The sequence below is a fragment of the Podarcis tiliguerta genome (assembly GCF_965153285.1).
Source record: "Podarcis tiliguerta genome assembly, chromosome: Z".
NCBI classification, from domain to species: Eukaryota; Metazoa; Chordata; class Lepidosauria; order Squamata; family Lacertidae; genus Podarcis; species Podarcis tiliguerta.
The window spans coordinates 28,470,446-28,494,231 of record NC_139553.1 but is presented as its reverse complement, the minus strand read 5'-3'; the positions used below and the strand labels follow the sequence as shown (position 1 = coordinate 28,494,231).

General features: G+C 45.3%; 1 protein-coding gene across 3 annotated transcripts; it reads left to right on the top strand.

Moving 5' to 3' along the window:
• The first annotated feature begins 1,081 nt into the window (after positions 1-1,081).
• LOC310669609 (syntaxin-3-like) lies at positions 1,082-23,786 on the top strand. 3 transcript variants are annotated; one of them, XR_014507241.1, is made up of 3 exons: positions 6,716-8,477; positions 18,781-18,902; positions 23,471-23,786. XR_014507241.1 is itself a non-coding variant. In XM_083423996.1 (2 exons), the coding sequence occupies exon 2, from the start codon at positions 6,911-6,913 to the stop codon at positions 7,808-7,810; it is 900 nt and encodes a 299-aa protein (XP_083280122.1). In that variant the 5' UTR covers positions 1,082-1,283; positions 6,798-6,910; the 3' UTR covers positions 7,811-10,679. The 3 variants fall into 3 exon arrangements, 1 of the variants encoding a protein (XP_083280122.1); XM_083423996.1 differs by lacking the exons at positions 18,781-18,902; positions 23,471-23,786 and adding an exon at positions 1,082-1,283 and having other exon boundaries at positions 6,798-10,679; XR_014507242.1 differs by lacking the exon at positions 18,781-18,902 and having other exon boundaries at positions 23,471-23,785.

Here is a 23,786-nt window from a genome sequence, read left to right as displayed (position 1 = left end):
CTGCATAGCCATTCACCAAGTAGCTGCAGATGTCAAGATCAGTGTGGGCTCTGTAGAAAAAAATAATCCATGACCATTTGCACGTGGGAAAGGTGTCTGCATGGTGGGTTCCCCGGCTGCTGACACCTTTCCAGAAGCAGGAACGAGTCACATGCTCTTTTGGCCATGTGTCATGAAAACCAAGATAACTTCTTCGCCAGACTAATTACTCAGGAGGAAATATGGGTCCATCATTATGACTCAGAGACTAAATCCCAGTCCAAACAATGGAAGCACTCTGCCTCACCACCTCCAAAGTAGGCATGTGTCCAACTGTCAGCCTGCAAGGTCATGCTCACGGTCTTTTGGGACCATTGCGGAGTAGTAACGATGACTTTCCTGGCAAAGGGTACCACAATTACCAGGACATACTATGTTTCACTGCTGCAGAAATTGCGGAAGGCCATAAAAATTGAGAGGTGTGGTATGCTGACCAAAGGTGTCTGCCTCCTACAGGATAATGCCCTGATTCACAACTCGCATGTTGTTCAGACAGAAGCACAGCCCCTCAGGAGAAATGACCAGACTAATTTTAACAGCATTCCAGTCTTTTACTTTGGCTTAATCACTGGTTATTTTAAGTGAAATGAATCCCAGGTTTACTGCTACCACCCTCTGCCACACCCAGCAAACTGCTTCTGATGGTTACCTACCATGGCTGGTAAATAATAATCTAATTCTATTGCCAGAGACATTCTGGCCATGCAATGGGTACCTGGGCTGAAAGTAATTTATATGGCTTTTGGAAACAATAAAAATTAGAACATACAGTCCACGTGCGTGAACTCTGAGTTAATGAAGGGACTTTATTGTTCAATGAATGAGTGCCTTGGTGTTCACTTTCCTTTTAACATGTTCCAGAAGAGGTGGGAATGATTCCTTCAGTTCCGGATCAATGGGTTCCCCAGTGATGTCAATGCGTGGCTGGCAAAGCCGCTCTGTGGTACCTGTCAATGATTTACCTGTACCTCCCTGGGCACAGGTGACTCAATTCCATTTTAATTGCTTTCAGATCTTACAGGGCACAAATGAGGATCAAGAGACAAGTCCAATGAAAGGTTGCAGTGAAAGCTTGTGAGAAGGAAATGGCCATAGCAAAACCAAAGTATAAAATATCCTTCAGAAGAGTGAGCTCAGCTGTCCTGGCTCTCACTCCAGATGTAGAACTTGAACTGTCAGCTTTGTTTCCTCCTAAAGGCTTGAATGCATGAATCAGAGGCAAGGCACGAAAAGATAAAACTAAGGTAAGCTAAGTTAGGATTGCTGCCTTCTTTGGTGAATGGAGGGTTCATTTGCCTTTAACAGTTATGTAGCAGGCAGAAATTGCAGCTGGCCCTAACAATTGGCAGAGTGAGGCGGCTGCATCAGGTGGCAGGTGCTGGGTGGTGGCAGTGAGGTGTTGGAGGACAGAGCCATGTAGCCTACTTTGCAGAAGACGGTCCTCTATTTGAAAGTATCCTGGCTCCCACTCAAAGCAACTCACAGAAGCTCTTACATTTGAGTAACAAAGAGATCTTTATCGAGGGAAGTGTACACTCCCATATGCCAAATACGTATTTTAAATAAGATTGATGCTAATAAGCCATGCACAGAAAGGGCAGTTTTGTCCCCAAATCTTTGAATAGTAGTTGGTGGATGTACCAACATGCAGCCTTGCAATATACAGTAAGGCTCTTGGCTATTATAAGGGCTTGTAGAACTCACATTTGTTGTCTGATTCTGCACTTGCAGAATCAGACAACATTGCAGTAGGAAGGAGATTTATGCCAAGTCAGCCCACTGGACCATCTAGGTCACTATTGTCTACAGTGATGGGCAGTGGCTGTCCATGATTTTGGGCAAAGGTCTCTCCCAGCTCTACCTTGAGATGGAATTTAGGACCTTCTGCCACTGAGCTGCAGCCTTTCTGTACAAAGGCTATGTGGAATTTACATAGCACTGTATATGGATTGCTAATATACCCAGTTTAGAGTAGAAGGGGTGGGGGTGGGGAGTGTCTATGTGCATTCTCACCAGGAAGATCAGTTTGACTCTGCCCGAAATTGCCAACTCTCATCTCACCATCCATTTGCTCTCTTCATCTTTTCCATAGTGCTTTTTTTAGGGGGGAATGCAGGGGTACACATACCCCTAAACATTTTGCGAATCTAAGTTTGGCCTCATTGAGGGGCAGTATTTCAATATGAGTAGGAAAAGGAGAGTACCCCTAAACATTTTTTTAAGAAAAAAAAGCGCTGGTTTTAAGCAAACAATTCTGCCCACACCTGATCCTTCCCCCCCCTAAAAATGACATAGTAATTTCATCCCCTGTCACTCCTGAGTGATCACCTGGTTATTGGGAGCTGTTTTTCCAAGATGCATTAGCAGCTCTGAGAAGAGTATTTCAATGGAGGAGGTAGCATTATAAAAGGATCTTGGCTGTACTCATTACAGTTTCATCTGAAGCACTCAGACTCTTCCTTTGTATAAATTCATCATCTTTCACTGTTAAAAAACAACAACTTCCAGCTATCATTAGAACCATTTAAATAATCATATCAATAATTTACCATCAATAGGTTTTTATTTCAAATTACAGTTTTGTTACTGCTGCTAAAATCCGATTACAAAAGTAGCGGGAGTTATGCTGCTACCTACCCAGAATTTTAATAACAATTTATCCCCCCCCCCCCACCTCATAACCCCTGGTTTTATCCAACTAAGTCCTATGAAGCATTGACCCACTGAAATCAATGGCTGCAACTAATTTGCCCGTTGATTTCAATGGGTCTACTCTGCACAGCTCTCAGTTGAATGCAACTGTATGTTTCAGCAGATTATCTGCTGAAGTGAGGTAAATCTGGAATGCAATGCAACTGAGTTCAATTTTGACCTCCATAGTACTTTGTGATGACCCCAACATGCTTTCCTAACAACAACAACCTGTAGAGGAAAATGACATCTTGCGCTGTGATAATTGAGCATCAACAATGCTTAAGAAAATAAACTGTAGACCACAGAAAATTCAGTTCCTTGGTTAAAGAGTAAGCACCAGGAAATCCGCCAACGTTCTGTTCTGGTGCTTTTGTGTGTACTCTGGAAATGCATGAGTGTTGATTGTTACTTGGGAGGGACCATTGTGTACTTTTAGATAGGTAAATGCAAAATATTCAAAAGAATAACTTAACTCCTGCCACATGGAATGATTTCAGATGGAAAAGGTAAGTTGGCTCTCAGACTGGACTCAGGGCTTTATGTGTTTTAATGTATCTTCTTGCACATGGCTGATGAATTTTTGTGAGGGCTGGTTTTTTTATTTATTCATGACCTTCTGCATTCAAAGCAGATGCTCTACCACTGACCTACAGCCCTCCCCATGTAGGAGCTATAAAGCTCTTCTTGTATGGGCTGGGATTTGGAGCAACAATAGCTGGCTCTTCTGTGTTTGGGGGCATTTCTTAGTTCTTACTCCCTAGTACACCTCTGAAAGTAGCCTTGGCATCAAGCTACAGTGGGAAACTCAGACACAGGAAGCTGCTTTAAACTGAGTCAGACCATTGGTCTGTCTAACCCGGTATTGCCTACAAGCAAGAATGGCAACCTGTGGCCTTTCAGATGATGTTGGACTACAATTCCCATCAGCCTCTCTCAGCATGGCCAGTGATAAGGGATGATGGGAGTTGTAGTCCAACAACACATGTGGTGCCACAATGTTCACCATCCCTCATCTACACTGAATAGCAGTGGGCTCTCCAAGCTTTCAGACCAAGTCTTTCAAGACCAGGTATTGAATCTGGAACCTTTTGCATGCAAAGCAGGTGCCTGACTACTGAACTCCAGCTGTTCCCTAAGCTGACTTGCCCAACACCACCAGGTAGAGGTGGCACTTGAATCCATGTCTGTCAGGATCAGATCCACCACATGAAGCTCATTTTATAATGAGGAATCAAATCTTATGAAAATCTCAATTCCAAGCTTTTCTGCACAGGTCTTTTTAAATTTCTGTCTTGCTGCTTGAACTCAACAAGAAGCAAATAATTTTTGTTCCAGTTCTACTAAGAATGGAAACAATTATTGGATATCATGTGCATTATCACACACATTTTTATGTGTATGATTACACACATTATTATCAGAGGCTGTTCTTTTTTACCTGCCGTCCATTCATTGAGTATTCCTGAGATATTGAAAGATCAGTTGCAAAGCTTGGAGAATGGAAATGGTTTATGTTTTTGGGTTGTGCACTGGATTCAAATGAGGTCCAAATCCTGGACCATATTGGGTTCATTTGGAAGAATGTGGGTTGCAGTTGAGTTGGGCTGGGGTAGCTCAGAACGATCTGGGGATAGTCAGGAGGTGTGGTGTCAAGCATGAAGAAGGAGAAACCAGAAAAGGAGGGATCTACCTGGTGGCCACATACGATACAATAATCTTTATTGCCATTGTCCCATACAGAACAACAAAATTGAAAAAATCTACACCATTCAAAAGCCAACAAGCCTGCTATCCAAGCTATCCCAGCCTGGTTAGCCCCCTAAAAACTCTGATACTCCATAATTAAATACAATATACACCCATAGAGAAGAAGACAGATGTAGGTATAGGTGGATACCTTCACCTTCCAAACTCTCCTTTTTCCTCCCAGGCCTCCCCACTCCTGAAGCAGCACTGTGCAGGATCAGATCCTCCCACTTACCAGTTGGGAATCTCTGACCCTGTATGTTTCCAGTTGCTGGTTGCTGCTCATTTCATGTGTACTCTTTTTGGGAGGGGAGGAAAAGGAGGTGTAGCATCTCCTCCTTCCCCTCCTGATTGTGTGTTAAAAGAGGGTTTCAAAAACCCTTATCCTTGCCTCCTGGATATTTTGTTGGACACAATCCTACTGTCATTGGAAGGGCATCTGAGGGGCAATAGGATAGACTGGACCTTCCTCTGAATGAAGAGAGCAGAGCTGATTCTTGATGCCGTGGAACTGGTAGGGTGGAAGGCAGGGAGGTCAAGAGTAGATTGAGCCAGAGCCGGTGACAGGTGGAGTCAACTCATTCTATCTTTCCCGCTCATTCTCCTCCCTGCTGAGTTCTACAAGTTCTACACAGAGGAGGTTGACAGGCAGTTCCAGGCTGGTGGGAGCTGGCTGAGGGCAGACTGAGGTTGCTGGTGCAGTGTCCTGTTCCCCTAGTTGACCTTTGCCCTGTGAGTACAAAAATCTGGACTGCACTTGCCATTTCCCTGTCTGTGATCTGATTGTGCCAACAGCAAAAAGGGATGTTATGGGGGGGGGCATGGACTGGGGGAGGTTTTAGATCATGAAATGGTAGGTAGTTGGAAGGGACCCTGAGTATCATGCAGTCCAACCCACTTCCAAGCTCCAAAGCCTTCCCATTCCCCCAGCATGCCCCCCAAAATTGGGGGAGAAAGTACAGGAAGTGACTGTTTTTGGTGTGTGTACAACTGCACCCAAAAACATCACAAAAAGGGACGGGAACAGAATGGGGTGTTTGCAAACTTTTTCAATGGTGTTTCAAATATTCACAATTTCTTGTAAACACACGGTGCCTTGGAATGCAAACCCGACATAAGCAGGGAGATGCCTGTACACTAGATGGGGGGAGTGGGAATTGGAAGGGAAAAAGCAGGGATAGAATTGTGTGTGGAGGGGCCTATAAAAGCACCTTCAGGCTTAGGATTTGTCAGCCCCATCACTGATTCTCCCACCCTCAACCCTGTAACATTATTTTTTGTTTACAGTGGTACCTCGGGTTACATACGCTTCAGGTTACATACGCTTCAGGTTACATACTCCGCTAACCCAGAAATAGTCCTTCAGATTAAGAACTTTGCTTCAGGATAAGAACAGAAATCTTGCTCTGGCAGCGCGGCAGCAGCAGGAGGCCCCATTAGCTAAAGTGGTGCTTCAGGTTAAGAACAGTTTCAGGTTAAGAACAGACCTCCGGAACGAATTAAGTACTTAACCCAAGGTACCATTGTATTGTTAAATTTTTGTTACTGCTCAAATTATGCTGTTACTATGTAAGACAAAAAAATCCTTCAAAATTATTTAGGAACAGAAAGTTGTAAGAACATAAGAGCTTGCTGGCTTGGGCCAGTAGCCCACCTTGTCCACCATCCTGTTCTCACAGTGGCCAACCAGATGCCTCTGGAACACCCACAAGCAATGACCTGAGCACAACAGCACTCTCCCCTTCTGGGGTTTCCAGGAACTGGTATTCAGAGGCATACTGCCCCCAACAGTGGAGGCAGAACATAGCCAGTAGGGTTAGTAGCCAGAAGGAGAAACAGGGAAGAGAGGGAGGGAGGAAGGAAGGAAGGAAGGAAGGAAGGAAGGAAGGAAGGAAGGAAGGAAGGAAGGATTCTGTGACTGCAGAATGCAGAACCATGGAATGCATGCACAACCTCCATTCTTTAATGGCACTCATTTGAATTCTGATCCACTTTGCACCTGGTTTTGACTCAGTAGTTTGAAAGCTGCTGCAGGGTCACCTTCAAAGTCAGCTGAGTCTGGCTTGAAACATTCCCCCTGCCTACCTGCCCCCTTTCACATTTCCCCATGACTGCACTCAGCAATGTGCAGCTGACGCTGTATCATTGGGCTATGTGCCACCCACCCCTGGCATGGAATCTAGTCTAGCCGGTTTGCATTAGCCATGTGATGTAGAGTAAACTCTGGTTTAGAAGCTTATTGCCTCAGTCAATATTTGCAATCGCTTTAGGGAGGGAAGTTTTCTTTTACTCTCTCTATCTCTCTCTCTTTAAAACAGCTTTGACTGACGCAAAAGTCCCCAAGCCCCCTCAAAATCTCCGTAAATGCTGATGGGTGTGCCTCACTCACCTCCTCTTCCACAGATGTTTCCAGCTTTGAGAAGAGCTGAAAATGAAGGACAGGTTAGAGGAGCTCAGGAACAGAGTGAACGAAGACGGGGACTCTCTGGATCTAGATGACACTCTCTCCTTCGACAACCCTATTTTCCAAGAGGAAGAGGGCAATCCCATGAATAAGGTTTTCCAGGAGATAACCAGTCTCTCCTTGGCGCTGAATAAGCTGGAAGAGTTATCTGAGAACATCGACAAGAAGCAGCAGCAGGTGCTTTGCTGCACTACTGAGGAAAGCATTTGCAGAGAGAAAAAAGAGCTGAGTGCAATCAAAGACTCTTTCACCCAGGAGGCCAAAACCCTGCAGCCGAGGCTCAACAGCATCCAAGAGGCTCTCACCAGGGACAGCAAGCAGTGGCTGGCCATTAGCCGCATACGCCACATCCAGCTCTCAGCACTTGTTGGCCGCTACCGTGACATCATTGCCCACCACTACGCCAAGGAGACACAATATGTGGAGAAGCTGAAGGAACAGATCAGGAGGCAAACGGAACTGGCTGGCTTGGATCTCCAGGAAGAGGACATCAAGCGGATGGTGGAGAGTCCTGTGGTGCCACGCATCGTTGGCCAAGACTTGGAAGTGCTCAAAGCCAAGCAGCATCTGGCCTTGGCGCAGGTGCGCCACCAGCAGCTGCTGGACTTGGAAGCACAGATTGGCGAGTTGCACGCTCTCTTCCTGCACCTGGAGATCCTGGTTGCAGAGCAGCAGGAGACCATCAACAGCATCGAGTACAATGTCCTGCATACCCTTGATTACATCTCTCAGTCGAACGAGGAGGTCAAGAAAGCCCTCAAATATGAGCGGCAGTCACGGTTCTCTGCTGCGTTGTCTGCAGTGCTGGGCCTCTGCGCTTGCTGCACATGCCTTTCGTGTATGGCGACTCCGAGTGTGATGAGCTGAATAAAGAAGTGTGGGCACACAGACATTTTTTCCTAGACTTAAAGGCTACCACTGGTGACTAATGATAGCACTCTGGAACATTGGATGTACATGTCATTGCAGGTCAGTCCTGGATAGTTGCTTGGGGTGGATGGAAGCATTTGCAAGGCAACTAAATGCATCTTCACCCCCCTTTGCTTATGGATTTCGCCAAGTTTTTTTGTTCTGTTCTTAAGAGCATGAAAAGAGGCCTGCTGTGGATGCTTTTTCTGGCCAGCATCCTGTCTCCAGCCCCGCACAGCTGAATGCTTCAGGGAAGCAGACAGGCATGACATGAAGCTGATGCAACAACAATGAAAAGGTGTTCATTTCTTCAACTATGTCTGTAGGAACATAGAAACCTGTCTTCTACTGAGTTTGACTATGTTGACTGGCAGGGGATCTCCCGGATTTCAGGCAGGGTTCTCTCCCAGTCCTATCTGGAGATGTTGGGGACTGAAGATGGGACCTTCTGCATGCAAAGCAGGTGCTCTACCACTAAGCTGCAGTTCTTCCCCAAACAGCTCTACTGTCTCCCAGTTAAGAGGAGTTAAAACCCAGAAAGGCAGTAGAGGTCAAACCAGCCCAGAGGCCAAATCTTCTGATGAACAACACTCGAATCATAATCCCAAATGCATCTGAAAGGAAGGTACTTCTGCATATCCTCATAACACTCTCTTCTTTTCCATGTTTTCTGTGTTCCAAATGGAGACTTTGGAAATGTAGGGCTGGCCCAGTAATGCAGCAGGAGGCTTAAGTGACCTGCCAGGAAGGGGGATTAGAGGAAGGCAGGAATCAGTGCGGCAAGAGTATTAACCCTATCTTGGGGTGGGGGTTGGTGGAGGTTGCACATTTGCAGTTTGCTCCGCTTTTCTTGGGCTGGCACTGTGAAAACAGGTTCTGTGGCATCTCTCAACTCTGCTGAAGTCTAGCTTCAGTGAAACTGGAGATTACTGAAATATGTATAGCTCAAAAGAAAGTTGTAGAATGCCATAATTCACCCCCATGCAACATCTTCCTTCCTCATCTTTTGCATAACAGAGTTGCCACGAATTCTCCTGATGTGTCCATGGTTAGAATGCATTACCATCAGTGGATGCCCCTTGGACAAGTGACTCCCCCCTCGCCAGGAGGGTCTTCTCAGTGGGCCCTGCTGCTATGGCATGTGCCCCACGGTACTGGCCCTGATCCCCATAAAAAGAAAGGGAGGGATCCCCCCCCGCCCCACCTGTAAGACGAGGTCATTGCCACATTTGGAACAAAGAAGAAAACCAAAAACATTGTTTGGTTTACTGGCTTTATTTCCTAGATGCTTAAATTGATCGTGTGTTTTACATCCTGGCTCCATTCAGTTATGATTTCAAATGGCTTCTGGTTGGTGTAATTTGGAATAACCTACAGTATGAATTAAGGGTGTTAATGTTTACATAAGAAGGCAACGTGTGCATGCATGTAATATATCTATGTATATCTATGTACTTGTATACATGCACATTACATATGTATTAATATGCATGTGTATATAAATTTGTATAAAATCATCTTACACAATTACGCAGGTCTTCATACTTTTATAAGGTGTGTGTGTGTGGGGGGGGGGCTTAGAGGAAAATCCATAGGTCAGTGGCAGGGCACAAGCCTTGCTTGTAGAAGGTCCCTGGTTCATTCCATGCCATCTCCAATTAAAAAATGAGCAAGCAGTGTGCGATGGAAAAAGACCTTTCTCTCTGCCTGAGATGCTGAAGAGCTGCTGTCAGCCAGTGTAAACAATACCAGACAAATGGTCTGTCTTAAGGCAGCTTCCTATGTGCTTGCCAGGAGTCTAAAATAGTTTTCTCCACCTGCAGTCTGAAGCGGCAAATATATTACTCTCCTTATTAACCAGTTTTATGCATCACCCTTCATAATGTCAGCAATCCTAGGGCTTTCCCCAAAATATAATTCAACTCAATTGTCTACAAATTTGTTGCTTTAAAAGGGGGTGGGGAGGAAAGGTGAAGTTAGAGTCTTTTCTTGTATTTCTGCACAATAGTGAATAGGTGAGATATGAAGTTTTGTTTTTCTGAACTGGGATTCAGATTCAGACCCAGTCTCAATGGTCAGCTTCCAATGAACTCCAGGATGAAAAAGAGCCACCCCCCCAAAGGGGCCATATTGGGGTCTAAACAGAATTTTGCAGTTGGTGCACATTCATATATTTTAATGAATTTATTATTGCACTTAATATCCAGCTTCTCCTCCAAGGAGTTCAAGGTGGCATACGTAGTGCTCCTCCTCTCCATTTTATCCTCTTAACAACCCTGTGAGGTAGGTTAGGCCGAGAAAAGGTGACTAGCCCAAAGTCAACCAGTGAGCTTCACGGCAAGGTCACTTTAACCATTACACACCATTGCCCCTCTCTATAAACAGGAGGGTTGGGGAGGGGAGGCTTACTAAGAGGAGAGCGTGTTCTGCAGCCTGGGCCAACCAGAGACATTTTGCTGTCTGAGATGACATCATCATTCAGCATGTAGAAGCTGACCATACTGTTTTACAAAACAGCATCCCATAATGTTTGGGAATTTTTAGTTTACAGAAAAGGTGTCTGAGAGGCGACATGATAGAAGTTTATAAAACTATGCATGGCCATGAGAAAGTGGAAAAGTTTTTCTCTCACTCTCTTAACACTAGAACTCAAGGACACGCGGTGAAGCGGAATGTAGGAATGTAGGAATGTAGGAAGACAGACGGATACCAACAATTTCATTTTTTTTGCCCGTTTGTTTTTTTAAAACGAACAAAATTGTTTTAGGTTATGAAAGAAGATGATTGTTTTCCTCAGATGCAAGCACTTAATGCTAACTCTCTGAAATCAAATGGAAATATGAAAAAGGTGACTGAGTGGAAATTGAGGTTTGGACAAGTGAATGCCAGTATTTCTTTTTTAAAACAGGTTTGGTACAAAGCACAGGGTTCAAACAGCACTTGCTATCTTGAAGACACAGAAGTACAGCTGCAAATAGAGGCAATTTTTCTGTGTTTCACTGTCCACTATGTTAATATGACACTCAAGGCTAAACTCCCAGTATTAATAATAATACTAATACAGATGGTAGGTGGGTTCGTGTGCCTGATAAATATAAACAGATTCTGCTTTGGATGCAGAGATGTTTTAATTAGTATGTATGTGTAAGCCGCTGCAAACTCAGATCTGCAAGAACAGAACATAAGAACTGGATATGCATTCAGCAAGCTGGGGAGAATATCAGCTTTCATTTACTCCCTGGCCCGGCCCCAAATTCTAGTCCTCATGTCTGCAATGGGAAGCCTAGTAAAATCTCAGAAGCAATGATTGCGGGGGGGGGGGGGGGTAGTGTTGTTGGAGTGCAGCTGTTATGCAAGACAGCCTGTGATTGGCACCTCAGACTCCTCCACAGCACCATGTCCAAGCAGAGTTAGAGCTGAAATAGTCAAATATACCTGTTTTGCACGTAGTATTCTCTTACCTTTGATGCAGAATTTGAGGCTGCCTCGCTGTAGGATTCAGACTTGCTGCAGATAGGCACAATTCCTTTCATACCCTCTGACATTTCACAAGTGAAAATAATGAAAATCTTGCAATACTGCTATTCTTAAACTGAGAATTGCTGCCTGAATCCAACCCGATCTGCATGACCTGATGCCTGCACAGACCTGACCATCTCTTCACCACATTGGTGTATGTCAGGGGTAGACAACCTTGGGCCAGATCCTTACGTGGATCAGCCTCAAGGACCAAATCTAATGTCCCAATGGCATCGGGTGATTTGCTGCTTTGAAGTCCTCAAAACACCTCACAGGCAGCAAGGCGCTGCTATAGCAAAGGGGATATGCATTTTAGCAGCAGTTTCAATGCAAACCCTTTCCCGATTCATTGAGTCCTGCTGAACTGAATCAGAGTATGCATGTCAAATCCTACTGCATGCAGGGAACCTGCTCATGCAGCCAAACTGAGCAGGATTTAGCCTCTCACCAGCTGACAAGTGTGTGTATCTGTTAAAGCCTGCTACTGTATTGTTTTCTCATGACAGTCCATGTGGCCTGCACAGCCACAGCGGAATTGATTCCCACCCCCTACCCATCAGTTAGCAGGGGCAGACCTTGGTAATGTGGCATCCTGTGTGAGGCCAAAATTTGACACCCAGCCCTCACACCACCTTCCCAAAGGCGGATAAGGAGGCACCGCGCTTTGGGAAGGGAGGCATGAAGCTCTGGCAGGGTCCTAAGAGTCTTCCTTCCTCCTTCCCAAAGCTGGGCAAATGCTACTAGGGTTTCGGAAGGAAGAATGAGGATTCTAGGACCTTGTTAGAGCCCTCACATCTCCTTTCTGAAGCTTACTAGGCTTTGGGAAGGAGACTTGGCCCCTGCGCCCTGTGTGGGGAAACTAGTTGCACTGCCCTAAATCTGCCTCTGCAGATGGCATTATTGAGTGGTGTTTGCTGATGGACAGGTGGATGCGGTTGGTGGAAAATGGACTTGTGGGCCGAAGTGGGCTCCCTGGCAGGCAAAGATGGGTCCATGCATTGGAGGTATCGAGTGCATGTCCATCATGCTCACATATCCATGCTTACAGCCTTTGCCTCCATAGCAGGCTATTTGCCCTGTATGGGGAAAACCCACATAACTGTACCAGAGTGAAATGTACTTCTCCTGATCATGTTACTTTTACTTTTTTTTCTCCCCGCTAGGCACTATTCATTGTAATAAAAAGTAGCCCACAAGGCTTTGGAATGGCTCATTATCAGAAGGAGAGTAGCGGCCACAGAGCTGTGAATACTCCATACTTTGTAAAGGCAGCTTCATGCTGTGGAAATGCTTTTCTATATAAATTAACTTGTTTACAAATTGGACACACACAATTCGGCACACTGGAGGAAGCCATATTAAAAAGGATTAAGCTCAACAGTCCAGGGAATTTATAACCGGCTTGGCAGCCCTGAGTATATTTCATTGAGACTGCCTTCTTGGCTGAATAAATACTATAAGAAAGGTGGGTTTTTTGTTTTTTTTTGTTTTTTACAGGAGACTCTCAAATCCTTTCTTGACATTTAGAACAGCATATCATGATTTGGTAATGTAATCTTCCGACAGAGACACCTCCAAGGGAAATAAATTTGCCTAACTCACTTAACAAATGTGGAATGGGGAGTTCTGCTTGACAATTCTTGCTGCAGTTCAAGGATGGGATCTGATTTGTAAAATGAGAGGCACCATGGTTTCTCTCTCCCTATAATACTGTTGTGAGGTGGGTTTTTTTGGGTGGGGGGTAGCGTGTGTGCCTGAGCCCCCTTCTATTTCCTGGATCAAGCATAATTTGATTCCTGGAATAGCTCGCTTCGTAGTGAGGTAATGGCCCATGTATGGGTCATTAAGGTAACAAATGAAGTGCCTCAAATGGGTGGCCCTCGACTCCCTCAACTTGCTGGTAATTAGAAAGGCAAAGCCCAGAGTTGAGTTGGTGTGTGTGTAGTAGAAGCAAGAATCAGGCTGGGCAGCTGAGAGACAGAGCCATGCTGGATCTCTGCCAGAATCAAAGGTTGTGGCAATAGGAGAAACAAGACACTCTTAGGATGTTAATGCTGTGAGCCCCTCCGTCGAAGGTTCAGCTTGTATATATGTGTAAATAAACCACATATCTGAAAGACACTGTGGTCTCTGCTGTCCCTCATTCTGAGGAAACTGAACCCTGAGTAAGCGCTTGGAATCCTTGGAATCTCACACTGCTCAGAGCCTGGGATGGTTTGCAACAATACCAATATCTTCAGTGATCTATCTATGCTTTTTGTACTGTACAGCATCTGTACAGTTTTGCTTTGATTTTATCTGTGCTTTTTTGTATTATTATGCTGTGCATCATCTACACTGATTGGCGGTGGCTGTCCAGGCTTTCAGGAAAAGTTATCTCCTCGCCCTACCTGGAGATGCCAGAGACTTAACCTGGGACCTTCTGCATACAATGCTCTGCCACTGAGCTACAGTCCTTCACTAAATTATCTGGGAAGCTCAGGTCCAGTCACCTGATCTGAAACAGATCTAGGAATGAAGAACACCATCTTAAATGCTGCAGCTTGGTCTTTTGTTACAGTTGTGTGAAAGAGCTTGCCCACATCATTGTATCTGGTGCCAGGATATAGTCTAAGGCTGAAGCTAAGCAGTACTGAATCTGGTCAGTGCCTGGATGGGTGACTGCCTGAGAACCACCTGCACATTGGCTTGGTTTCCACAATGAAAGAAAGGCAGGCTATAAAAGGCAGACAATACATATGCAATTCTGGGTCAAACTCCCTGGTGATCCCTGGAGAATCAAATGACACAGTTCTTGCAGGGCTGTCTAAACCATTTTGCTGCTTGACGAAGAGGATAAGCCGGTCCCTGCTCCCCAAATTCCATGTATCATAGCCAACTTGACCCAAAGCAGTTGACTCTTTTTTCAGTGATGAATGCAGGGTAGGCCAGGTTGCATATATTGCCCCTGTCCTTTTGCCTCTCCTCAGAATGTGCTACCTCGGCCAGCCACACTGAACACTTCTGCATCAAACTGTAGCTGGAGGATCATAGTTTTGAGTGCTTCCATGTTAAAAACAAAGCAAAGCATATACAAATCAATATGCTGGTAATACACTAGTTTTCTATGCATGTGAAGGAACATGGGAATATACTCTGGACCAGGAATATACTGCTTGGCCATTCAGTGAAGTTTTGCTTACTCCAATGGGTAGCAGTTCTTCCCCAGAGTCTCAGGCAGAGTTCTCTCACATTAACTGCTATGTTTTTGCAGAATGAGCCAAGTTTTGTGAATTCATTGCTCCACCCACTTTTGCCTGTGGCCCTGCCCACCACTGGCATGTGGCCCCTGGAAGGTTGTCCAGAAGGGAATGTGGCCCCTGGACAATATTCCTCACTCTTGAAGTTATAAAACAATGCCAGAAAGCACACAAGAAATAATGCCAGAAAGTACCCAATCAAACCTAGAAAAATATCAACTTAGTTTCAGAATGTCTGAAAAATTCTTTTGTTACTACTTTCCCTTGTGCTTTGCTTTGTCAACAGGCTTTTATGTGTATAATTTCTCACTCCAACCACAGACCTGGATATTTGTCCACTTAGCTCTTGGGGGAATCTTTTGTCCTTTTCCTACTTGACCTCTGAATAATTTAATTAATTCATCTGCTTTAATTTAATCAGCAAACCAGTATTAATTAAAAGGGAGATGATTCATTGAGGCATTCCTTTAATCAGTGTGTAGCCCTAAAAGAAAGAAGCAAAGAAAAATTAAACAGCAGCAGTCATCCTGGTCCACCTTAGGGTTTTGGATATGACTCAGGGAGGAGGCAATGTCATTGTTGACCCTAGGGACATCTTTGTATCCTGGAGGAAGTGGTGGGGGAATTTAGCCATTGATAGCCTTATCCTCCACCAATTTGCCTAATCCTCCTTAAAACCATCCAGGTTGGTAGCCATCACTACTTCTTGGTGGAGCAAATTTAAGTACGCACAGTGTGAATAAGTGCTACCTGTTGTTTGTCCATAACTTCTCTCCATTCAACTTCATTAGATGATCCTGTTGCAGTCTAGTGTGATGAGAAAGGAGGGAAAAACCCACATTCTGCATACCATGCATAATTTTACACACCTCTATCATTGTCCTGCTGTGAATGCTGAAGATTGCTCCCTACAAGGCCCTTTCCGCCTGGCCTAGGGGGTGGGGCCCAGACTCACCCTGCTCAACATAAGAGACTCCTGGGAGGGAGGGACATTGCCTGCTGCAAGTGCTGAAGAGCCCAGACTCACTGGAACAAACTCTGGAGTTGGGGCAACTGTTGAAAGTGTTTTTAAAAGTTTTATAATAGTTTTTAATCTGTTGCATTTTATTTTTTGTTTTTGGGGGATGGGGTAAACGTTTAGTTGGGGCTGGGGATTATTTTAATTTTAGTATAACCATAAATTGTGTGGGGGTTTTCATTAGTTTCTACTGTTTTATTGGTTTATTGTATAGTCTTTACAACATATTCTGTTCTGAAGGGGAGAGGGTCAGGGCTGCCTGGGAGTGGTCCTCAGCCAACAGAATGGCTGGAGCAGGTTCCACAGTTTGGGATGCACTGAGACACCCAATCGCAGTGATCATGGGTAGGAGGAGGAGTTACGCTAAGACCAGACCATGTCATTACCGAGGAGGCAGATTTAGTCGTTGTTTGAACACTATCCCTGCCTCCAGGTCTGGTCTTGACCAGAAGGATACTGGAATCAACAAGGGAGACCCACATGACTGTAAGGTGCTGCTTGCAATGCCAGGTCAATGATCCACAAGACCACTGTCATCCACGATTTGATCGCGGGTGGAAGAATTGATCCGGCATGTGTGACAGAGACTTAGTTGGATGAAGCAGATGGGCCTGTCCTTGCTGCTGCTTGTTCACCAGGTTTCTCTTACGCACAGCAAACTAGGTCATATGGGGGGGGGGGAGGGTTGCAGTGATTTTTAGGAAGTCATTAGTTTGCACCAGGCGTCCTATTGGGAAGACCCAGTTTTCTGAGTGCATGTTCTGGAAGTTGGGCAATAGGGGCAGTACAGGATTCCTATTGGTGTACTGACCTCCCCGCTGCACCAAGGATTCTCTGCCTGTTGCAGGTTGTGGCAGATGTTCTCCCAGATATACCTAGTTTGGTTGTCCTAGGGGACTTTAACATCCATGCCAATGTGACCTTACAAGGGGCTGCTCAGGACTTCGTGGAAAGCATGGCCTCCATGGGGCTGTCCCTGAATAAGTTTGGCCCAACTCATAGTCACAGACATGCCTTAGACCTCTATGGACGTTGGTGATCTGACACTAAGTAAAAGTGAAACAAAAGAAGTGCCATGGTTGGATTACTTCCTGGTACAACTGGACTTCTCCTTGACCCATTGAGCCTACCAAGTGGTGATAGTGACGGTGAAGAGGACTTTCTTCATCGCCTCTATTGCATCTGCAGAAAAAAGTAGCAGGAGACTCTTTCAGGTGGTTCGCAATGATTTTGCAAAGATTTTTGCAGATAAAGTTGCTTGGAATGAGGTAGACTGCACCATGGGAGCAGGGGTGGGATGGGTGGGACAAGTCCTGTCTAGTCAAGTTGCATGGGATCATTTCTAATCTCCTATCTCCGAAGATGTAGACAGGCTGCTTGGATGAATGAAACCAACCACATGTCTCCTTGATCCTTGCCCATCCTGGCTCATAAAAGTGATCTGGGAAGGGATGGGCAATGGGCTCTGCGGGGTGGTGAATGCTTCCCTCTGTGAGGGAGCCTTCCCAGATCTGCTGAAAGAGGCGGTTATTAAACCACTTCTTAAAAAACCATCTTTGGACCTGGCCAATATGGCCAACTATCGGCCAGTATCAAAACTTCCATTCTTGGGTGATTGAGGAGGGGGTAGCTGAACAACTCCAAACAAACCTGAATGTGGATGATATCCAGCTCTACCTCTCTTTTAAATCAGAACTGGTGAAGGTCCTGTGTGGGTGCCTGGAGGCAGTTGGAGGATGGATGGTGGCTAACAGATTGAGGTAGAATCCTGACAAGACAAAAGTATTGTTTTGGGGGGACTGGGGTTGGGTGGGGGTGGTGGACTCCCTGGTCCTGAATGGGGTAACTGTGCCCCTGAAGGAGCAGATGTGCAGCCTGGGAGTCATTTTGGATTCACAGCTGTCCATGGAGGCGCAGGTCAATTCTGTGTCCAGGACAGCTGTCTACTAGCTCCACCTGCCCACAGACTGTCTCACCAGAGTGGTGCATGCTCTAGTTATCTCCCACTTGGACTACTGCAATGCGCTCTATGTGGGGCTACCTTTGAAGGTGACTCGGAAACTACAATTAATCCAGAATGCGGCAGCTAGACTGGTGACTGGGAGTGGCTGCCGAGACCACATAACACCGGTCCTGAAAGACCTACCTTGGCTCCTGGTATGTTTCCGAGCATAGTTCAAAGTGTTGATGCTGACCTATAAAACCCTAAATGGCCTTATCCCAGTCTACCTGAAGAAGCGTCTCCAACCCCATCATTCAGCCTGGACACTAAGGTCCAGCTCTGAGGGCCTTCTGGCAGTTACATCACTGTGAAAAGTGAACTTACAGGGAACCAGGCAGAGGGCCTTCTTGGTAGTGGCGCCCGCCCTGTGGAACGCCCTCCCTTCAGATGTGAAGGAAATAAGCAACTATCTGACTTTTAGAAGACATCTGAAGGCAGCTCTGTATAGGGAAGTTTTAAATGTTTGATATTTTATCATGTTTTTGATATTCTGTTAGGAGCTGCCCAGAGTGGCTGGGGAAACCCAGCCAGATGGGCGGGGTATAAAATCATCATCATCATCATCCTTAACTCCCCCCCCCCATCAAAAATAAGTCCTGTAAGTTGTAAACTTTCCTGATGGGGTAAGAAAGCTTCCACTGTCAGAGGCAGTAATGCTTCTGTATACCAGATGCTAGAAACTTCAGCAGGGGAGAGCACTGACACTGTGTATTTGGGCTTCCCAGAGGCATCTGGTTGGCCATTATGATGAGAACAGAATGTTGAGCTAGAAAGGCCACTGGAACTTGCTGGAACTCAGTTCCGGTACCTCTCAGGTGGATGCCATTGCCATTCCAAGAGAACAAGGGAGTCCCACACCTCTCTTTCTAGATAAATAGCAGTGGCCACAGGGCTAGTCTTATGCAGGAAAGTCTTATGTTCTTATGCTCTAGCCTCTTGATCATTTTGATTGCTCAATTGCTTCATGATATAAAAGAAAAGATATAAAGGAAAACTGTTCAAAGGCACATTATGGCAATTCTGCACTAGATGAACGTTTTTTAAGGGCAGCCTTCTGTGGAGCGCATGGTGGCAGTCCAATTTGGTGTATGTCCAGCAGTTATGGAACTCTGTTAGCCTCCTTGCCCAAGATACCTGCCTTCTCTTTCAGCCATGGGTCTCACACTACAACATCTGATGTGTTCAAAGAGCCAAGAACTTTCATTCTGACTGTACTGGAGGACTCGTTTTAATAACTCCATGCTGAAGTCTGTGAGAGCTGCAATATTTTTGGTATGATTCTTTCACTTTCATTCAAAGCCCTGCTTGGATGTCATTAGCCTTTGTTACATTATCTCCTCTGTCCAGCCTGTCTTGGTGAGTCATTCCACATAGACTAGCAGATCCTTTAATAATTCAGCTCGTTAGGAGATGATATCCAACTGTCCTTTGGAATTGCCTTGAAGACTAAAGAAGAAGAAGAAGAAAGGAAATCTAAGAAACCAAGTTATCCCAGGAGAAGCTATTATCTCCACTGCCCATAAGGTGATGCTAACAGGAAAGGCTGCAAAGTGGGGGACAATGACTTCCATTCAGGATTTCTAAAATGTTGAAAAACTTGCTCATGAGGCAGATGGGCAACAGCTGCAAATATTAACAAAGCATGGATGGGATTAATTCCTTTCTTCCACATCAACACACCCTGAAAGAGTTTCATTTGTGGACATGTTTTGTCCAGACAGGCACTGTGGGAGGCCTAAGGATGGAAGAAGGCATTATTTCCCATTCAGCTCTCTCTATTAATTGCATGCAGCACTGTTTCTGTCCCGCTGCATTTCTCCATCTGCCAAAAACTGTTATTCTTCTCACTTTTCCACTGTGGCAATATTACAGAACCTCTTATCATTGGCCATGCTGCCTGAGGCTGATGGGAGTTGAAGCCCGACCTTTGGCGGGCCACATTTCCCCATTCCTGCTATAAAAAGGTTACAAAGGAGAAATATAGAAGGACAAGAGCCACAGACAAGTGGCTAGCAGGACTTCACAGCAGAACAGGGCTTTGCTTCATTCAACCACTTAATCCCAAATTAAATTTCATAAAAGGCCTGTGGTTGTACTACAGAATAATAATAATAATAAATAAATGCTGATGGTATTCTGGGCACTGCATGCTTTTAGGGCAATGAAAGGAAAAACACAATTTAATCTGTTTAACAGACTGTGTTATTGGATTGGGACTTCTTTGGCACTTTGGGGAGAAGTCCTTTTGCTGTTATTCAGATTCAGAGTGCAATTGGGTGCCAAGTACTACAAACAACACACACACACAGGCGCCATTGTGGAAGTGTAGCATGGGAGGACTCAAAAGCTTGACCTCCCGCAGGATTCTCCAAGCTCCTTCCCTGAATTTTCAGTTTTTATTACGAAAGAAGAAGTAGAATCCACTTTTACGTCAAGAGTAATAAGGAAGCAAGATCCAGGCCATAGCTCAGTGGTAGACCAGCTACTTCTTATGTGGAAGGCCCCGGGTTCAACCTGCAGGTAAGCCTGGAAGAGACTAGGGCTCAGCACAACCCTCCTCAATCCACCCCATGGCTCCAACCCAGGGACCCCCAGTCAGGCCAACCTGCCTTTATCCAATCTGGGGACCACTTAACCTGCCTCAAATCCAGTCCCAAATTAATTTGGAGAGTGTGGCTTATGTTTAATTAGGGTTAAAAACATACGGCTGGGGTGAGACATTACATATCCTTCCCCCATTTCTTACCAAGCATGGGGTGGTGGTGTTTTCATTTTGCTGGGTGCTCCTGTGGAAAAGCTGCTTACGACCGAGCATCTTGTACCCCACAAGATTTCTGCACTGATATTAGGTTGAGGCAACAGGCAGGAAGGAGAGGCAGGTGTCATTGGGGGGAAGTAGGCCCAGATTGGGAAGCAGACCAGGATTGGAGGTGGGGGAAAGGGGCACGTGTTGTAAAAGGCTGCAGTCTGGTGCCAGGCATTATCTGAGCAAGTTGGTCACTCAGAGCTCTTCCTGCCTCGTGTGTGCCTCTTCAGGACTGGAACAGGAGAGCAAACAGGACATGCAGGCACAGATGCTTGTTGGAGGAGAAGCCCCAGTTCTTCATTGAGGTTTTGTGGGTTGGGAAGCACAGGGGTCACAGAGGCTGATGCTTTATCTATCTGGGGCTTCCTTTGAAAGTCAGATCAACGCATGGTCTCAAGAAACAAAGGAAACAACATGCTGGAGGGTGCATGATATGGCTAATTGGACCTTTGTCATTAGCATTACAGACTGTGCTGGAGAGGGAGAGCAGATTGCATTTAGCTCTATGTTTATTTGACTGGTGCCCCCCCCCCACTCCAGTGGTGGGATATGTTGGTTTTCTGTAATTTTCCTAGGCAAAAATAATTTCCCTAAGAACTATTTCCTTTCCCTTTAGAATATTTTCACTTTGTTTCATTAAAACATTGTGGTCTCCAATTATACACCACTCCATATATATCCCCCCCCAAAAAAAAACACCTGCTCCAACACCTGGTGTGGCCCACGGGGGTGGGGCTAGCCGCCTGCGGGGGTGCGTCAGCTTCGGCTTGTGTCCCAGGGGGGTGCATCAGTGGCAGGAAGTGTCCCATTGGCACACGTCCCAGTGGGGTGCGCCGGTGGCGGGGAGTGTCCCGGGGGGGGGCAGAGCTCACAGTGATATCACCCCCCTCAGGGAAGGCACATGGGGCAGCCCGCACCCACCACACCCACCTTGCTCTGCTACTGCCTCACCTTTCTTTTAACTTGTGGAGGGGCTGTGCCATCCCAACCCACTTTTTAGCCACAGCTAAAGTTACAGGAGCAACAAGTTCATTGCTCAGTTGAGATCCGAATGTGGGTTCTAATTATCCCAACTACACTTCTCATTTTCAAATAAATATATTTGCTGAAACTGCATGTGTCTGTGTGTGTGTGTGCGTGTGTGCGTGTATAGAGGACTGGAAACAATTAATTAGAAATTTTCATTAATGACACTCTCCAAGAACGCTTTCCAGGCCTTTCCAATCAAGCACAGCCTTGACAAAGCTGTTTTTAACCTTGACACTGGAACACAACTGGAGAAATGACTGAAGGCATATATATTCCTCCGAAATGTATTGTTCAATAAGCACAGGATCAAGTGGCCTCTGATTAAATCCAAATAATATGACATTTTGGAGTGGAAAATGTCACTTGGTGAAATAAATTATGATCTCACCCTTTGCATCAAGCCGAAACATCCCTGATATAATGTTAGCAATAAAACTTTTTCTTTTTGGAATCTGGAAACGAGGCTACAACCTACTTGTGAGGGATACCTCCTGTTTTCTGTCATTTGTTCCTAATACATCTTATTCCAATTTTCTCCCTGTTTGGAGACATGCCTCCTTAAATTTTGTTAGATACAACTCAATGGAGTTGTCATTCTTCAATGTTCGACTCTGGGCCGGCTCTACCATTAGACAGAGTGTGGCATCTGCCTCAGGCAGCAGATGCTTTGTGGCTGTAGTGGCAGCCTTCCAACCATTCCTCCTAAGCTTCCTATTAATTCTCCTCTTCAGATCAGAGCTGTGTGTTGGCACATGGCCCGTTGTGCACACTATCCTAGTGCAATGGAGGACTTGCCCCATTGCCAGTCTTATATCAAGATTTCTGTGCCAATCCAATCAAGATCTTGCCCTCTGCTTCAGGGAGGTGAATATCCTGGGCCAGCCCTGGTTCAACTCCCTCCCCAGAATTTACAGAAGAGCCTTTCTTCTATCAACCTAATGTCCTCAATATGATGCCAAATTGCATCAGCTGCAGCCAGGGTGGATAATGATCAGGCATTATGGGAGCTGTAGTCCAACAACTTCTGCAAGGCAACAGGGTATTTATTTATAGCATTTTATGCTCATCCTTTGTCAAATGATCTGAGGGTGAGCTGCGGAAAGCTGCACTAAAAGTTAAATATCTAAAAAGTAAATTTCTAAAAAGTAAACAGCAGGTGCAAGCAGCCTGATCCAGATTGTGACCCTAACTAGGAGTATGAGGATTTAACTCAGGGAAAGGAAACCTGATGCACACTAGAAGTTGTTGGATTCCTTCTCATCATTACTGATCCTTAGTCATATTGTCTGGAGCAGATGGGAGCCTTGGTAGCAAACTTTCCCCAAGAGCTGGGACGAGGAGAAGCAGGTGGAAAAACCCGCCTTTGCTGCAAGAGGTGCCTCTGAAGATTGCTTTTTCAAACTCCCGATAAAGTCAAATGTCAAGGAAGCAAAAGGGGAGCTATTTCAGTATTAGCAATTCTGTATGCAGCTGTTGATGATGAATATGATGTGTGCAATTAGAACAGCACACACTATTTAGTGCTCCGCGTTTTGCAAAATGGCTTTCTGTTCGAGTAGGTCCTTTCCCATTTATAATCAGCGACAGCTACCATTCACTGCCAGGAAAGCCTGATTCATTCTGACTCACTGCTGAAGTCCCTGCGCTGCCGTGTGTGTGTGTGTGTGTGTGTGTGTGTGTGTGTGTCCACGTGTGAAGAATAATACAATATTCATGCTCTTTGATGGAGCCAGCGTGTATGTTCCTTGTGGAGGTACAGGCCCTGCCTTTTGAATTACCTGAATAATGGGCTGTGCCTCAAATGTAACTTCAGTGAAACTATTTGGAAGTCACAGTTTGGATAAATCTGGGCCATGCTGTAGTGTTCCCCCAAAAGCCTACTCAAAGTGAATTCTGAAGACGGCATGTTCTTTTTATACAGCTATGCTTGAAATTCTGCTAAGAGTTTTGCACGTACAGGAAAAATACATGCAGGCTACCTCAATATTTTTTTCCTTTCTTTCAGAGAAGAATACAGCTGAGCTGCTTTGAATTAAAAGACAACAACAGCATTCAGCAGGTGGCCCTAGCCTTTCCACAAACCATTAAAGACTAGAGATAAGGAAGAAATTTGGTTCAGATTACACTTAAATATGAGCCCACCTAATCTGCACTTCTGAAAACAATATGTGAGCAAAGTCGTCCTTATGAAATTCGCACTGATTTTTTCCAATGCAGCTTGCTAGGGTAAAGTGTACATGTAAGTGCATACATTGATGAAAATAAAAGGTATCATATTAAGGGAAACTCCTTGCAATAATGGGTATATTAGGGGGGAAATG

Coding starts and splice junctions, on each gene's coding strand:
- LOC310669609 (XM_083423996.1), top strand. CDS start 6,911: ATGAAGGACAGGTTAGAGGAGCTCAGGAACAGAGTGAACGAAGACGGG.